This window comes from Cajanus cajan, chromosome 6 (assembly GCF_000230855.2).
Source record: "Cajanus cajan strain Asha chromosome 6, NIPB_CcT2T_4, whole genome shotgun sequence".
Taxonomy (NCBI): domain Eukaryota; kingdom Viridiplantae; phylum Streptophyta; class Magnoliopsida; order Fabales; family Fabaceae; genus Cajanus; species Cajanus cajan.
In genome coordinates this window covers 49,895,502-49,914,759 of record NC_138522.1, presented here as the reverse complement: position 1 = coordinate 49,914,759, position 19,258 = coordinate 49,895,502, and the positions used below count along the sequence as shown (strand labels likewise).

Here is a 19,258-nt window from a genome sequence, read left to right as displayed (position 1 = left end):
TTGCATGCCCTAACCTCTCTTATCTTAAACTAATCCATGTGAAATGTTGAAACAAAACTCTCCACTTAAAAAGAGCTTTAGGGATAATCAAAAAAGTTATTAGTATGAATTGTTTAACATTTATGTTTCTCAACCAAAAATCTATATTCAATCTTGAACTTAGAGATAAAATCTCAACAAAAAAATATCTCTTTATTCTGTAGTGTTTAACCTAATAAGAATGCATTATACCTTTTATTAAAAAAAAAACTTTTAAGGTAAAGCAATTTTTACTTTCTACTTTATTTTTAGAGTTTTGATTCAAATTTTATCTTTAAAGTAATTTTTAAATATCAAAGGAAAGTTGACCCAATCATAGTTAAAATATATAAATCAAACTTCTCTCATAAATTAAAATTAATTTATAATTTTTTTAAAGCTATATACCTTAACACAAAAGAAAATAAATAATAAAAGTATAAAAAAAAATAGTGTATAATTAATTTTAAGCTTGTAAAAAGTTTGATTAATTTTCTTTTTAATTAGTTTTATAAATATTTAGTTAATAAGTTTCTCCAAGCTCTATTGCTGTAATTCATATGAAACAACACTCACCAAATCAAATATATTATTAATATGCATATAATTAATCTAGTTGAGATAAGATGAACCAGAACCTATTGAATAATTGAATCACTTTAGTTAGAAAAAAATAAAAAATAAAAAGTTTATCACCCTCTCCCATGGTGATTGTGCTTGTTGATATCTGGAAACAAATTGGATCCACTTAATGGTCCCTAATCCCATTTTTGTACGATATATAGTAGAATAATTCAAAGGTGGTGAAGTATTATATGTAGTCCACTGTCTACCACAAGTAATAGCCTTTAGATTAATCTAAAGTCTACATTGTTATTGTACACCCTCTGCATTTTAACACTACTGTCTCCTTCCCAACAATTCCCTCTCGGTCACTCTGCAACGCTCTTAGAGTATTTAGAGATGCTTATAAGTAACTCCCAACCATTTTAAATGGGTCACACTATATAAACAACTCATACTACATTTTTACATTTTTTGCTCAATAGAAATTGCTTATAAACACTCTTACCCTTTTACAACTCATACTACATTTTTTTGACACCTCACACTACACTTTATGATAAACTTTTATAAAATTAATTATTATGAATAATATATAAATATGAATAACTAATAATTAAAACAAATTACATAATTAAAAAATTTCAATAAATTACATAATAAAAAATATCAAAAATTACAATAATAAAAATAAATTTATTAATAAAAAGAAATACCAAAAATTATAATAAAAAAATTTACATAATAATTACTCAATCGCGCGCTGGGGGTTTCTTTTGTTTCTGGTGTTGCTGGTGTTGGTGCGCGCTGGGTTGAACTCGATCGCGCGGTGCAGTGCAGGCGGTGGTTTAGCCAGGAGACGGCGTAGCAGGCGGCGGTTGTTGCTGGCAGGGACGGGGCGGAAGCGGCGCGAGCCTGGGCGCGTCCGGATCCGGAGACAGTGGAGAAGGTGGCGATGTTGGTTTCTTTTGTTTGCAAAACCATTGTGCACTTTCCAACAAAGATCCGCACGAACCAATGAAAGCTCTCCATTTCAAATTTTACAGTGCTAGGCAACGTTGCTTGCTAAAGCTCCGGTTCTAAAAAAATTAAAACATTTCTTGTCACGTAGGATCACTGCAATAGTAAATGCTTCTAAGCTCCGGTGCTTATTTTTAAGACACAACACAAGCACCATTATTTTCTGCAAGAAAGTACGACGCAAATTTTTAGTTGAAATGTATAATGACCCCTTTTTGGTCCATAAGTACAATTAATTGTTTTTTGGGCCATAAGTACAATTTTCCTTTTTGGGGTCCTTAAGTAAAAAAACACTTTTAAACCTTTCTGCTTATGACAAAACATCCGGGCCATGAAGCCCAATAATCAGGTGTTGCCCCACATATTATCCCGCTAAAGATAAACACACCTCTATTTTTATATAAACACACTCCTTTTTTTTTATAAAATATATTAAATCTCTATATTATTTTTAATATTTTTTTAGAACTTATAATTTTGTAGATTTGCACCTCTCTTGTTCTTTTTTTTCCTCGTACCTCTCTTCTTCTTTCTTTTCTAGGCAAATTCCTTCTTCTTCTTTTCCACCTCTTTTTTCTTCTCTTTTTTGTCACTTTTTTCTTCCACATCTCTATCTCTTATTCTACCCTTTTCAATTTTTGCAATATCTTCTTCCTTTTTTATTTTGTTCCGGAAAGTACTTTCTGGAATAGTAAAGTTTTTGTTCCGAAAAATACTTTCCAGAATAATAAAATTTTTGTTATAGAAAATACTTTTCATAATAGTAAATTTTTATTCCGGAAAGTATTTTTCAGAAATATTTTATTACATAATACTAAAATTACTGTTCCGGAAAGTTCTTTCCAGAATTATATAAGAAACACACTTCCAAAAAATGTTTTCCGAGACAATAATTTTACTATTTCATAAAGTACTTTCTGGAATGCTAAAATTAACATTTTGAATATTATTTTTCGGAAATATGACAAATTTAACTTACGTGTTTCTTTATCTTCATTGTCCACCACTGTTATCTACGATCGAAATAAGTTAATTATATATTTCTGTTATCCATAAGTAATGTTAAATAAGTTAAAAAAATTATAAATATAGAATATAATTTAATATATTAATTTAGACCTTGTATTGAATGTAGAGAATAATAAAGATTGAATGAAAAATTAGGATTTAAGAAAGAATAGGGTAGAAAGTGAAAAATATAATTTAAAAGATAAAATTATAAAATATGATTATGTTGGTTGTAAAAGAAGAAAATCAAGAATGAACAACGAAAAAGAATAAAATCATCAAAAAAATGTCTAGAATGATGAAAAAGGAGAATGAAAAAAAAAATAATGAAAGAAGGGGTAAATAAAAAACAAGTTTAAAAATAAAACTTAAAAAGAAAATTAATTAGAAAAATATTTTAAAAATTTTATTTAAAAAAAAATTAAAAGTGTATTTATACAAGATAAGAGGTATATATATCATCGGCGTTATCCGACTATTACTTTGAATTATCCTGGATGGGCTACATTGTAAAATTAGCCCGCAAATACTAATATCATATTTGAATAAAATTTCTCTTAAATATTACAAAATTAAATTTCTTTTATAAGTTAAATAATTTAAGTTCCGTAATTTTTACAAAGTTAAATAAAAAAATTTATAAAAATTTAAATACATAAATTAATTAAAGTTAAAAAAATATTTTATTTTATTTTATAAATACTTAAAAAAATTTATCCAGGAATTTGTTCTGTCGTTTATCCACGTGCCCACTAATTAGTTGTATCTCTTAACGCTGTCAATATCTAAATTCTAAAATCCTAACCTGGTACTAACTAAGACATAATTCAAGTCTATATTTATAATTCATAATACCTTATGCATGAAAATTTTCATTTAATAGAATAATATTCATTTTTGGAAAGTCGTTAGTTCAATTTTTTTTATGCAGAACAATACTTATTAATTATTGCTTTATTCATTTGCAGAACATAACAAAATTAAAAGAAAACAAAACCTCATTACCTCCTTTCTCATTCATTTTTTCCTCCTTCTTTATTCTTTTTTTATTTACTTATATGGATAGATTATTTCAAACGCTATTAACATACAATTTAAATATGAAGAAAAAAATTAACAAAGTCTGATTTTATTTACAAAAATATCGATGGTTCAAATCAGTTTGATTTTTGTTCTAATGAGAGAGGAGTGTGAATCTAAAAAATTAATCAAAAGAAACTTTATGACCGGATAAAAAAAAACTAGGGTTTGCCTCATAAACAGTCATTACTCATAGACAATGAATTATTTCTTCTGACAATAAATAAGTTGATATTATCACATCTAATCCGATCGGATATTTAGGTGGTAATTATAGCTAAGTAGTTGGAAGGTAAGGTTTGTTTGGGTACATTATTAATTATTTTCATTTCTGTCCACTCAGAGGATAATAACTTCTGCAAATTTCAAAATCAAACCTCCCATTTGAATCTTAGATAATCTTTATGACATCCTCACCATCCACCTTATTATTACGGGGTTGAAAATATCACCAAAATACTACTATTTTTAAATGCTTGATATTTTTTTTTTTTAACAAACTCACTTAAGTAAATAGTGTTTGAAAATTAGTAAAACATACTTAAATATTATTTTAAAAAAATTCGTTTTTTTGCTAAAATTAAAATATATTGCTTCTATATAAATCTTATACATATCTTGTTATACTTTTTAATGTAAATTAAATATAAAATCGCATCTTTTATGTTGTGTTTATAAGTGTTGTTTTTAAATATATCAACTCATTTGATAAAAGGATGACATTGAGATAATAGTCTTATATAGTAAAGATTTAAAGAAAGATTAATTTTTAACCAAATTAAGATATTATTATCAATATTATGATAAAAAAAATATCAATTGATTTTATTGGATGTCATATGTGCGACACTTAACAAATAGAAAAAAGGTGATGATGATATGGAGGAGTCATAGTATTAGTATCACATCTATTGACATTGGTTCAGTTCAAATAACTTTTTTCCATATAATAAAATAATTCATAAATTAAAATTAGTTTGTGTATTAATTAAAATTAATTTTAAAAAATTAAATTAAATATTTTTTATCAAATAATTTATATGTACTAGTTATAAATTTAATTTATGAAAGAAAATTATTTTTTTCTCTATAAATACTTATTGAGAAGTTAACCAAATAGAAGTTTAATAAATGTTGTTCCTATCAAAATATGTGGTACCTACACTTGCACAATATATTTATGGATGAATATTAAAAACATGAAATAGTCCCTTTTGACTTTTGAGCTTGAAATCCAATAAGGTATAGGAGTGTACAAGGTTGAATTTTCAACTTAACATAACGACTCATTTTAACTTATTCTAATTTAATTCATAAATTATTTTTTTTTTAGATTCAATATTGATTTAAGATCTAAAAAGTTGGCTGATTAAAATTTAGGAATAAGTTAGAATCAAATATGACTCAATAATAATAATAATAATAATAATAATAATAATAATAATAATAATTATTATTATTATTATTATTATTATTATTAATATTATTATTATTATTATTGTTGTTGTTGTTATTATAATATAAGAAAATATAATTTATTTTTATTGGACATCTATAAGAGTCGCATTTCATGATCAAGTTAAGAGATCAAATTTTTATTTTAATTAAAAAATACAAATGTAACTAACAACTTTTAATAAACATCACTCAAACAAACTTCACTATTTGTTTATCTTTTAACTTTTCTAGTCATTGTTATATTTTTGAAGTAACTTTTTTCTTTTTATCAAATATATCTAGTCTATTAGTTTTTTTTTTCCTTTGTATTTTTCATACTAATGTCAAAATAAGTGGTGTATTTATTTTTCACATAAACTAAGTGTTCTCACCTAAATAACTCCACAAATAGAGTTGTTAAAGTCGGTAATTTTATCAAATCCACCATGGTTGAACAATAGGTGGGTCAATCTAACATAACTCACCTTTTAGTGAGTTTAAAAGAACTAGTCATAGTCAATTCATCGTAGATTGTTTCACTTAAATTTAAAAAAAAATAATAAATATTGCATTTATAAAAAAAATAACATAATATAATCTTATATTTTAAAATTACAACTATGTTAACATTAGGACAAATATATATATATATATATATATATATATATATATATATATATATATATATATATAGGGAGCATATAAAGTGAGAATGAATTTATTATGAGAGATGAGAGGGTTAAAATATAGCTCTTAGAATAATTTTCTCTCACTTAATTAAATTCCAAATTTTTTCTCACTTGATTAATCTAAGGATTATATTTTAACTTTTTCATCTCTCATGATAAATTCTCTCTCACTTAATATGCTTCCTTTATATATATATATATATATATATATTTAAACCATCAAAATAAAACAAAAATAACATTTTCATGTTCTTTGGATAATTTTTTTATTACAAATAAATATCATATTTTATCATTTTATTATATCTAACCACTAATCTTAAATTTATTATATTAATTAGGAGAAAAGACACATTTCCTGTCACTTTTTTTGCTAGATAAATAAAAAGATAAAGCATAGTTATTTAAAGAGGACAAGGTGATTTAAGAGGATAACACATAAAATTGAAAATAAAAACAAATAAAAAGAAAATACACTAAGAGAGAAAATATGGTTTAATTTTTTAGTAAAATAAAAAAGTGTAAAAATATTCATATAAAAAATTTTAAATTATATAATGATATATACTAGTACTAAATATCTTTTAACCTCAAAATTGTGAGATAAATTAATTTTTATCATTCAAATTTAAAATTCATATCACTACTAATTTATTTTTAATTTCTATAATTTTAAAAAATAAACTCTTATACATTAAACACAAATAACTATCTTAGACTAGAACATTTTTATGATTTTTTTATTAAGGGGTTTTTTAAAGAATATTTTTAACTCATTCTTTAATTCAGTTTTATCATAATTATATATGAATTAAAGTTTAATATTTTTAAAATATTTTATTAATAATTAAAAATAATCTTATATTATAGTTTGAATTATTTATTATAAATTTATAATATAATTTGTATATTAATTTTTTTTATTTATACAAATTATAGATATAATTTATATATTTAAATATAAAATTCCAAGTGTGTGGTTCAGTAGTAAAAGTTGATTCACCCTTAAACAAGGTCAGGGATTCGAATCTTATCTTGTGTATGCAGCCGTGTTAAATTAACAAAATATATATATATATATATATATATATATATATATATAATATTTATTTATATATAATTATAAATCTTATTATATTGCACGTTATTTTAGTATTCCAAATCATTAGGCGCATCATCAACATATACAAGTTCATTGGTGGCAAAAAAAAAATGAAGAAAAAACCATATACAAGTTGATTCAACTATGCTGTAACAGTTAAATTTAATGTTCAGTGCGATGTTTTTCATTGACAAAACAGTTTTCTGACAAATTTATTAATAATTAAGACTAAATTATATTTATATTTTTTATTTTATTTTTAAAATTTATTTTGATCATCTATCTTTTAAAATATTTATTTATTAAATTTAATTATTTTAAAATAATAATAATATTTTAGTTTTTAAATATAATTATAATTTTTTTTATTGATTCGAGATTTCAACGTCCACTTATATGAAAACTATTGAAAATATAACTTAAATTTAAACTAAAAATATCATATAAAAATCACATAAAATAAATCTAAAAAATAATATTTTAAAAAAAATATAATTTTATATTATTTTATAATTATTTATGAGATATATTTATAAATAATTTTTATTATTATTATAAATAAATAAAATAATATCTTTTATTATATATTATAGATAGATAAAATAATCTCTGTTATAGATAAATAAATTTAATATTATAAATGTCATGTATTGAATTATTAAAAATTGATTAAAAATTATGTAATAAAATAAAAAATAATAACTATTTTAAAATATCAAATCAATTTAAATATAAAGATAAAAGATAAAAGATAAAAAAAAAAATATACCTTTTAACAAATTAAAATGAATCCGAAAAAAAAAAATATATATATATATATATATATATATGGGAAGGCGAAGGTGGAAGGAATAATGGGTGTGTGAAAGGGGAGAGAAAAGAGAAAAGCGCGGAGGACGGCAGAAGAAGATAAAAAGGGCAAGAGAACAAGTTCCGATTACTTACTTCTCACTTCTCTTCTCTTTCACTTTCACTTTCACAAACCCAAACTAAAAGCCCTAATCGCAACGGAATGAGTGCAGCCACGGACGGATAATCGTAGATGCTTGTCTCCGAACCTTCCTCATCCTGGGATCTCAAATGCCTTCTGCAATTCGTCTTCTCCGCGTTCCTCTTCGCGATTGGATTGCTCCTGTTGCTCAAGAACACCGCCTCCAAGTACTTCGAGGTTGACGCCACTTTCCCCGCCATGCCTGGTCTCCCCATCCACGACTCCCTCTGCGCCCTTTGCCGCAACGCCGCCACCAAGAAGTGTTCTCGATGCAAATCCGTTCGATACTGGTTCGTGTCATATGATACCACTCTTTGATTTTTTTTTTCTTGTCGCTTTTTTTAGTTGTATATTGTTGTGCTGCGAATTCAAGGTTGACCCACCGGGTTGACCGCTTTATATATATACTTTTTTATTTGATGGTGTTGTCTATTGTGTTTGCTTTTGTTAGCTGAATGAAACTGAAGGCTTGGGTTGATTTTGCAGTTCACAAGCATGCCAACAAGCGCACTGGAAATCCGAGCATAAGATGAGATGCAAGGAGATTCAGAGTAGTAGTGCCGTGAATTTGGCTCAAACTGGACTAACTAATAGAGGCTCTAATGCTTCTGCGGCAGTGAATAAAAGTACTTCTTCAATTGCCCTCATTCCTGAATGTGGTCGCGGAACTTCAAGGCCTATCAAGCAGCCTAAAAGTGTAAGGCCATTTTTTATGTTTGATTCACTTCTTCACTTTTTTTTTTTTTTTTTTTTTTTTTGTGAACTGTTTTAGAAATCTTATACAACTCAACAATTATCAAGCAGTCTCAAAATTGTTTCCAAGACAAGTATTTTGAAAACCAAAGCACGAAAACAGTTGAGATTTTTCTTATTATTTTTTGTTTTGTTCAAGTGATATGTTCAAGTACTTGGTAGCATTTTCCATGAACCAACTCTTGTTGGTATAATTTTAGAAAGTGAAAAGCTGTTTTTCAAAACAGTAAACATTCAAGGCACAAGTTTTTTCTCTCTTTTTCCCCCCTTCAAATCATATGAATATATTGGTAAGATTACATGATACATTCCTTACCAAGTTGAATCTTTTTTTGTTTTTTTTCTGCCCTTTGTGCCCATATATTTCGTTTTTGGTTTTCCAGGTTCTTTTTCCTTATGAAGACTTCGTCAAATTGTTTAACTGGGACAAGCCAGGATTTCCTCCTTGTGGACTCTTAAATTGTGGAAACAGGTTTGCTTTTATTACATGCTACCATCGATAGATTGCAAAGAGAGGATTCAGGTGGAATTTAATGTGCATTATTGCAAATTTGCGCAGCTGCTTTGCAAATGTGGTTCTCCAATGTCTCTCATTCACAAAACCGCTTATTGCCTACTTGTTGGAGAATGGCCACCGCAAAGAATGTAATGTCTCAAGAGATCTTTTAGTTCTTGCTAGATCTGGGTTATTACTCATACTTACGTCTGTTTGACGTGGCTTTTCAGGCTGTCATAATGATTGGTGCTTTCTTTGTGAATTTGAAACCCATGTTGAAAAGGCAAGGCTAAGTTCTCAGGCGTTCTCTCCGATGAATATTCTCTCTCGATTGCCTAATATTGGTGGTACACTGGGTTATGGAAGACAAGAGGATGCCCATGAGTTCATGAGGTTTTTTTTGTTGTTGAAGCAATGTTATTTGACTTTCCATTGTGATATTGTGCATTGACTATTTGGAAGGGTGTCTATCTTACATTTAATTTGGTATGGCACTACTAAGGGTTTCTTTTCCCCCCAATATTTTAATGATGTTGTAGGTTTGCAATTGATGCGATGCAATCTGTTTGCCTCGAAGAGTTTGGTGGAGAAAAAGCTGTTGCTCCTAAGCTTCAGGAAACAACCCTTATCCAACACATTTTTGGTGGCCACCTTCAATCCGAGGTTAGACGTCCAATAAGACTAAAATCAAAGTTCTCTGGTTTGAACATGGACACCTTTTTATAATGTGTCATTTTGTGCATAATAATGAAAGAGAAATACTAGTGGCACTCTCTTTAACATCCTATTTAACACTCAATTTTATTGATTGAAATTTATTGGAAATCATAGATTTTGTGGTTCTTGCATCTCATTTAATAGGTTTTTATTTTGATTCAGTGGTAGGACCTACCAAATTTTGTAATTTTCAACTAATAGTAAAGAGAGTATTAACAAGAGTGTTAGAGAAGGTGTCTATAGCATTTCTTAAAATGATAAATGATATTCTTGGCAACTTAGCATGAAATGATTAGATGATGCTTGTCTGTTTACTCTTCCAATCTCATGAACTGAGAAGTTAGTCCATCCTAAGAGGCCCTAAGAATAATGGTTTAGAACTCTATTTCTTTAGTCAAGATGGAAAATAACAGTCTCTGAAAATTAAATCTTACTGTGCTCTTCCCATGAAGATGGACTCTTTTTTTTTTTTTTTTTTTTAAATCTTTGTAAAGTCCATCTTATATATTGGCCTTGAGTTTCAGTTTTTCTCATCCTTTATCAATTTTAAAATATAATTTTTAGCTAGTTGTTCAATTGGCAATTGTTATAGCAACACAGTGATACTTGCCACACACCCACATGATTATTGTTTTTTAAAATTTTTTCCCTTTGAAATAAATGATGATGATGATCATCATAAAGACTGAGAAAGATGCATGGCCTTTTTTTTTTTTTTTTTTTTATTTTAAGAAAAGGCACTTTTAAATTAAATATTTTAAAAAAACTCTTTTTTTTGTCAACAAAAGCATAAACTTAAATATGTTTTAGCTGCTTTTGACAAAAGCTAAAATAAGAGCTTCTAAAAAATGCTCTGGAAAAATGTTGTAACTTGTATCATAGAATCACTTATTTTAAGCTTAAACAAACAGACCATTGTTTCACTAAAGTTCTTAGTTTAATTGTGTATTGAAAAAGTCAGTCAAGTATGAAGGGATACACCCATTTTATTATGACACAATTCATAAAGGACTTATAAGGTGCTCAATTTAACTTGTAACCAGTAATTGGTCAATTGTGGTGGGTGGAAAAAGCTGTCATGTGATTTTCCTCGTTAATTCAAGTTATAATTTCCTCAGGGACTAGTCTTATGCATATTGAATATTTTGAAACTTTTTGCCTTCATTTTTCTTTGGGTGATTATCAATGCTGCTGACACAGCCAATTTGTTGTTCTTTTTCTTCAAAAAAAAAACAGGTGATTTGCACTGAATGTGAGAAGAATTCAAATCAATATGAAAATATGATGGACTTAACAGTTGAAATTCACGGAGATGCTGCTTCCTTGGAGGAATGTCTAGATCAGTTTACTGCCAAGGAGTGGCTTCATGGGGATAATATGTATAAATGTGATGGGTAAGGTTGCTTGGAAAAATATGTTTATATTTGTAAATTAATTATTATATATATATGGAAATGCTGCTTCAGAATTGATCTTTGTTACAATAATAACATCAACATTAGAATACCGACATTAATGTTAGACTATAAAGTCAACCATTCATATTTGTCTTCTTTGGATTAGAATGATCAATTCCTGACTATTAGGCTAGAGAATAGTTTTTGGTCTGCTAAGATTACGCTCTAATTGATTGTAAATCGATCAGTAAATACCAGAACAAATGTGTAGCCTGACTCACAATTCTCACTAATTTGTTCTTTTGATAACCATAATGTTTTTTAATTGAAAAAATTTCTTGAATTAATTTAACAGCTGTTTTTGTCCTGATTATATCAGTATTCTTGGTCGGTTTATTTCCTATTTAAATGTGTCTTTTATTTATTTATCTATTTCTATTTTGGTGTGTGTATTCTGACGACCGTGGCACTAAATTTGGAATACAAATAGGGAACTTGTATGGTAAAAAGTTGACTATGCCTTGAAATGTAGAATTTAAATGATTGTTTTTGATAATGTGCTTTTGCTGTTTGGCAGTTCCTGTCTTAACCAAGTTTTGTTTGCTGTTTGCAGATGCAAGGGTTATGTCAAGGCATGGAAACGTCTAACAGTGAAACGAGCTCCAAATATTCTTACAATTGCCTTGAAAAGATTTCAGGTCTGAGGAATTTGATCTAGATGGTCTTTCTGAGTTGTTGACAGATGCTTTAAGTAATATAACTATCATTTCTTATGATTTGTTGTAATTTTGCCCCTCAAAATGTGCTTCATGGGGTGTAAACTGAATGGATGTTAGTTTAATATGACTATGCACCATACTTTGTGAATTCGTTATTTCTTTTTCCTACCAGTATATAAAGACTTGAATGTGTCTTTAAGTTGTCAGTTTATCTCCTTTACTTATTCCGGGTGTTGTGAACATGCAGAGTGGGAGGTTTGGAAAACTTAACAAGAGAGTAACTTTCCCTGAGACCTTAGATCTTAGTCCTTACACGAGTGAAGCTGGATATGGATATGATATTTATAAGCTATATGCTGTTGTAGTTCATATTGATATGCTGAATGCTTCATTTTTTGGTCATTACATCTGCTACATCAAGGATTTCCGTGGAAACTGGTATAGAATTGATGATTGGAAGGTAAATTTCATTGTCTCTAGGAAACTTTGAACATTTTCCTTTTTCTTTACTGAGCACTATTTGGGTGTGTTTTAAGTTTATTTATGAGTTGCATTATATTTCCCAGGTCATGAAAGTGGAATTGGAAGAGGTGCTTTCTCAGGCCGCATATATGCTGTTGTATAGCAGGTATGCTTGTGACCATGAGTTAAAGAGGCCGACTGTTCTCTTACTCAGACAATATTATTCCAAAGTATATGTGTGCTCTCCCACCTTTCATGGGGTGCTTAAATGATGAGATACCCTTTGAACTTGGGCTAACATTTTAGGTTTATTCTTTATGTTCATTGACATTATTTCGGGCTAGAAAATTTTTTAGCCTAATGCTAATTGTTTGGCCAAATAGCTGGTTCTGTCATCATGATCACATGTTTGAAGTATTGTTAGTTGGTCTTGATCATTTACAAGGCCTGAACTGGGGCAATCTGATCTCTTGGATGGGCCAGGCTAACTACTAGAACATTGGCCAACCTTTTCGTATGCATGATCAAAAGAAAATTAAGTTATATTTTTGTTAGTGTTTGGCATAATTTTTCAGTGCAATCTGTCTTTCTTATTGTTCGTTTTATATTTCTCACGGGAAACCTGTGCCCTATGCTTTGGGCGATGTATTCTGTTTGAACTAGTTTGCTTATATGATTTGAGATTGTGTTTAGTTTTGCATTCCCGTATGGAGTGTATTTTCTTTTCTTTCTGCGTGAGATCTTAAATCTTGGAAGCTTATTTAAATTAGTTCCATAGTCCTGTTTCTTGTGAGATTATTTATACCATCTTTGTCCAAGGTTTGATAAAGAATGATTCCAATGTCAAAAGCAAGGGAAAATACACTTTGCTTTTGTTCACAATAGTTTGTGCCAAATACTCTCTCTAATGGAGATAACGCGCATGTTACTTGATTTGCTCCTGGACAGGGTTAATGCTCGACCATCAGGACTTCAAAGTATTGAATCGCCAGAGATAGCTGAAGTGCAAACAGTTGAACCGGAGGTGCAATCTGGCCCAACTGAACAAGCTGAATGCCTCTCGGATATGAAAACTGAGACTTACAGTGGAGGATGTGAGGCTATTCCATTTGACAATAGTCCAGTGTCGAAGTTTTCAGGCGGTGAAAATGTGTGTTTGTCCAGAATGGACACTGGAATTAAGACAGAGCATTCTAAGGATGTTGCTAATGAGTCTTTTGGTAACGGTGTTGAATCTGTCAATGTGCATGATTCTGAAGCTGTCAAAGATTTGGGGGATGTAGATATGGTCGGATCAAATACATGCTCGTCTGTTTTGGAAGAGATTTCGGACTGCATGGAAGAGCAAGATGATAGTGATATAACTAAGTCCACTTCTCCATGTTTACCTAATGGCTTTTCTCGCTTTGACAAGCATTCTTCTGTTTCAGTGGATTCTCAAAACACAAGGGAAGATTCAGATGCAGAACATGTAAATGTGATTAAATGCAAGGTAACAGCAAATGGCTTTGCAAATTATAGCAATGGGTATGCCAGTGCAAACAAATGTGATGGTACTCTTTCCACTGAAAAACCCTCAGCTGAAATGCATCAATTGAAGCGGAGATTGGCTTCTGATAATTCTGAAGCTGACAAAGGAAATGGAGATAAGAAAGTGGAAATATCAGGGAATAAGTTAATACTTTAGGGGCAGCTATTGTTCTTAATTGTTCATATCAATTTGAGTATCCCATCATCGGAAAGAGGCGATGAGTTGGGAAATTTTTGTCTGGGGTTTCATTATTTGCTGGAACCTTGGATCTTATTGTAACAGTTCTACGTGGATTCTCTAATTTTATCATAGTGAGCATATGACTCCTTACTCCTGAACTCAGTCACAGAACATAAATAAAGAATTTTTTTTTTGTAATGTGCCTCTTAGCCTCTATCTGCAATTTGTGCCCCGAATCTAATTCTTAACACGTGCCCTCACAAAATAAATAAATAAATATGCCGATTATTAATAGTTGCCGGAGAAAAGCCTTTAAGCATCTATCAGAATAATAGAGAAGAAATCAGCTTAGAATCTCATAAGTAATAGTTTACATTTTTTCACTTATTATATAATGTCTAGGTTAACTTAAGATTTTATTTTCTAAATTATATATCACTTTTGATTATTTATTATCTATATCAAAGTTTGTCAGAATTAAATAATCGTTACAGTGTAATCACATAGTTCTTATTTAAATGTTTTTGCATCAATTTTATGTATACTGAGATACTAAATAATTTTACATTAATATAAATTTTTGCAAATATAATTTATATAACAAAATTTTAATCTAATGATTTTTGAAATAAAATTATGTAATCAAAATATATTAAATAATATAATAGTTGATGTAATTTGTATATGAATAAATTGACTTCTTTTAATTTTATAACATATACTGGTGGGGTTGAAGTGATTTATGCTTCTATTTATTTTTTATAAAAGAAAATAAGAGCTTTAAAAATAATTGTGTAATGATTATAATATGCATTTGAAGTCTACCAGATATAATAATTAAATATTTTACATTTATTTGGATTACCATTTACCAGCCCTTTCAATTGAAAATGACGAATACCTGGTTTTTTAAAAAAATAAAGTTGATCTTTTTTGTTACATGAAAAAGATAATTTGCAAAACAAAAACGTAAGATAAAGACACTGCACTGATATTTCAGTTTACTTCGAAAAAGACAAGTAACATAAATTCTGCCAGATACTGAAAGAGACTAGTAACTGAAATATGTTTCTGATTCAGAGAAGGCTTTTATCTTTCAATTTATTGCCTTCTGAAGCTAAAGCTTATTACCATAACCATCTCTTTGATGATGATAACAATCTTACTTTTGGCACAGCAGCAATATTTTACAACCATATATAAAAGAACCGAAAGAAACGGCAAATCGGCAATTAACCCCACCGATTTAAAAGCGACAATTTATAAAAATGTAATGTCAACTAGATTAATCTGTGTAATGTAATGTTAGTCTAGACTCATGAAAAGTGTTTCTATTGTAATGTTTATTGGGGGTGAATAAAGAAAGGGGAAACATTGTTAGACAAATGAGGTTGCATGATGTGAGGAATCGAGACAAGTGCATGGTTGGCTTTGCACACGAGGAGAGGAGGAGCAAAAGAAAAAGAAAAAAGATCTTAATTAACGGCTTTAATATTTCAATATTTGCTCTCCACTAATGCAATTTAATGTAATATAATCGAAACTAGTTAGCTTTTTTAATATAAAAAAAATAATGGTTGGGCTGTGAATGGGGCATTGGACAATGAGCATTGACTTGTAGTTGTAGTAGCGTAGTCCGATGAGAGGCAAAAGAAGACAAAGATTCGCTTAACGAGGAGCGGAAATAGAGGGTTAGGGTTAGGGTTAGGGTTAGGGTTAGGGTTAGGGTTGCCACTTGCTTTATGCTTTGCTTTGGGAGCCAATGAGAGAGAAAACAAAACCCTTTGACATTTTTCACTGTCCTTTCTCTTTCTTTTAGGCACTGCCTCTCTGTCTCTCTGTTTGTGGTGGCGACGATTAAAGTGTTACATGTGCCATCAGTTCTTTTTTTGTTTTTTTTTTTCTTGTCTCGCCCGTGTCATCTCATGTGTGCACTCTTTCCGTTTTCCAACCCCGAATCCAAGGCCTAATTTGATTCCTTGGAGAGTAACGAGTAGAGTCAACTACTTCCCTTCTCAAATGCCACATAATTATTATACCAAAGGAAACAATTTAGAAATGGGTTGGTTTGGTGTTGTTTGTGCTGTTTTTAATATAGTAAAATTCTAATTCTAATGGAAAAGAATTGTATATATGTTTGGAAGGAAAGGAATACATAAGATTATAGTACGTTTTTATAGTAATACAGTGTAATTTGTTGTCTAAATATGTCATCAAATTATGTTTTTTTTTTTTTTTTTTTGAGGGGAATCAAATTATGTTTCTTAATCCGTATATATTTTAACTTTTTTAACCAGTGTTTAAGATTTTCAAATGAAACATCTTAAATGACCATTACTTCTATTTTTGAACTATTTTAATGAATAATACAGAAAATGTTAAAATAAAAAGTGTTTTAAGGAAGGGTTGCTAATATTTATATTAAATGTGAGTACAAGCTTTTGTGAAGAAATATAAAATTCTAATTAGAAAATAATTTGGGAAATTGTGGATAGATTTTGTCAATGATTTTATATATATACACGAAGGTACACACAACACATTTGACATTAAGGACACCCGTGTGTGTGTGTGTGTGTGGTGTGGTGTGTGTCATCCACATCTGAGGGTGTTCAAGTGTCAACCATCCAACTCCAACGAATGAAGCTTCCTACCATACTTCCTACTGTTTCAGCTTTTCAACCCCATCACCAATATTAATTCAAAGCACTCTCCAATCCAACCCCATCTCTATCTCACTCTTGTCTTCTATTCTCTAACACTCTCACTCTGTTGTTTTCCTTCCCACAGTGCTCTACAAAGGATCACTTTCAGTTCTACAAGGTACCCTTTATTTCTTGCTTGCTTGCTTATGTTCACTGAATTGGACCCTTTTAACATGTGTGTGTCTTAGTGACTGTGATTTACCTTTAGTCCTGCTTGAAAATTGTCCTTTTTTTGCCCTTTTTTTTGTTTCAAGTCCAAAGAATGAACAGTGTGAAGGAGGGTATACTAAATTGAAGGGGGTGTTTTCAAACTTAAAGGTTTTTGATCAATAAATTTATGCAACGAGGGTCTTTTAAATGTTTCCTAACTCGGCAGTGTTGCAATTTTTGGTAGTAAAGCTGAAGAATCGTTATGTTGAAAATATATCACTATAGTAGGGGGGTTGGGGGAGCAAAGGGTCGTTATATTCTTGATTTTTGGCCTCGCGGATCTCTTTTAGATTGTTAGCTAATTCGATGGCACTTTTTATTTTTTTTTATATGGTTCAATTTGGAAATTTTCATTCACCTCTATTGGGTTCTTAGATTAGTATAGTTGTAGTATATACAGGCTTTGAAAATGCAAAGGATGTGTTTGCTTAGTAACATCTTATTTCTTTGGTGTTTCTCCACAGATTTTTTGACAATGGAAAGTAATGATCAGTGTGGCCAGAGTGTTGTAAGCTTGAAGAGAAAATCACCAGAAATTGGAGACCATTTACTCTTCAATAACATCATTTCTCTGGATGACCTTAATGAAGATCTCTTTGAAAGGATACTTTCATGGCTTCCAACTTCCACATTCTTTCGCCTGAATTCTGTGTGCAAGAGATGGAAATCAGTTGCATCTTCTGCCAGTTTCAAACTTGCATGCTCTCACATTCCCTCAAGGGATCCTTGGTTTTTGATGGTTGCTCCCAACCTTAACCAATCTGTTATCTTTGACTCTGCTGAGAGTACATGGAAAAGACTAAACCATCCACCTCTTCTCCAAGAAGAATCCAACCAAAATTGCATGCCGGTTGCAGCCTCTGGTGGCTTGATTTGCTACCGTAAGTTATGCGGAAACTTCATTGTAAGCAACCCTGTGTCAGGATCTTGTAGAGAACTCCCTCCACTGCAGCTTGCACCACAACACCAACCTCTCAATGCCATTGTGATGAGCACAACTTCCAAAGACCAACTCTCCTTCAAAATTGTGTTAGTCTTTGGTGAACTTCCAAATCTCTTGTTTAAGGTCTACAATTCAAACTCTGAATGTTGGGAGGATGAGACTGCATTAAGGAGAAAAGTTGAAGAGAATTCCATGGAATACGATTATGATTCCCCTGATGAGAATGTTGTGTACTTCCTAAGCAAAGCTGGAATTCTTGTGGCTAGCAACATGCAGAGAAGTCCCTCCAAGCAATATTCGTCGGTTATCACTAACAATGATGGCGAAGAGATTGTGTATTTTCTTAGCTCCTCAGGGAATGTAGTAGCTTGCAATTTGACATGCAAGTGCTTCTTTGAGTACCCCAGGTTGTTGCCTGTTTTTAGTGAGTATTCCATTGATGTTGTGGAGTGCCAAGGGGAGATGCTAGTTGTTTTGTTATCAGAGTTTTTGGAAACTGCTACTCTCAGGGTGTGGAAATATGATGAGGCTAATAGAGGGTGGCATCAGGTTGCAGCAATGCCTGCAGCAAATTCTCATGAGTGGTATGGAAAGAAGGCTGATATTAACTGTGTTGGTGCTGGTAACCAAATCTTTATATGCTTGAGCTCCACTGAGTTATGCACTTATATTTTGTGTGATTTGGAGACCAACAAATGGGTTGAATTGCCAAAATGTTGCATAAATGGAGAAGACATAGACTTTATGTCTGCCTTTTCATTTGAGCCTCGGATAGAGGCTTCTGTGTGACAGCAAAATGGCCTTGACTTTGATTACCATCTCTTGTTACAACTTTTCTTATCTTGTACTTGAATTGTTAAAAGGGAAATTGGTAGCCAGTGGAAGAGATGGAAACTAACCAAGTGAGTGATTGCTAACTAAGATAATTTTTGTTTTCATTGGTTATTTAGGTAGATATTGTTTTCAGTGATGTTACTTTCACGAATGACCTTCTTGATGATTCTTTTCATTTTTCTTGGCTTTACTTCTGAAGTGAAACATATGTTGGTGAATGAAGTTGACGGGTACCTGCTTCACATGGGAAAACAATTAGTTCTTTGAGCATGCTTGTTTCTCTTTCATATGTTGTGGCTCTTTAAGATAGAAAAACTATAGTTGCAACCAGACAGAACCAAACTACATACGTTGACCAAAATATGTAGGAAAAAATATTTAATTATTTAATTGGTCCCTACA

General features: G+C 30.2%; 2 protein-coding genes across 2 annotated transcripts; both read left to right on the top strand.

Moving 5' to 3' along the window:
* Positions 1 to 7,768: 7,768 nt before the first annotated feature.
* LOC109796822 (ubiquitin carboxyl-terminal hydrolase 18) lies at positions 7,769 to 14,362 on the top strand. Its single transcript, XM_020356636.3, has 11 exons — positions 7,769 to 8,199; positions 8,396 to 8,606; positions 9,046 to 9,134; positions 9,222 to 9,307; positions 9,389 to 9,551; positions 9,698 to 9,821; positions 11,112 to 11,269; positions 11,886 to 11,970; positions 12,239 to 12,451; positions 12,558 to 12,619; positions 13,402 to 14,362. Exons 1-11 carry the CDS (start codon positions 7,961 to 7,963, stop codon positions 14,138 to 14,140), a joined length of 2,169 nt encoding a protein of 722 aa, XP_020212225.1. The 5' UTR covers positions 7,769 to 7,960; the 3' UTR covers positions 14,141 to 14,362.
* Positions 14,363 to 16,701: 2,339 nt separating this feature from the next.
* Positions 16,702 to 19,031, top strand: LOC109796891 (F-box only protein 13). The gene is made up of 2 exons (XM_020356737.3): positions 16,702 to 16,987; positions 17,544 to 19,031. The coding sequence occupies exon 2, from the start codon at positions 17,555 to 17,557 to the stop codon at positions 18,809 to 18,811; it is 1,257 nt and encodes a 418-aa protein (XP_020212326.1). The 5' UTR covers positions 16,702 to 16,987; positions 17,544 to 17,554; the 3' UTR covers positions 18,812 to 19,031.
* Positions 19,032 to 19,258: the final 227 nt, after the last annotated feature.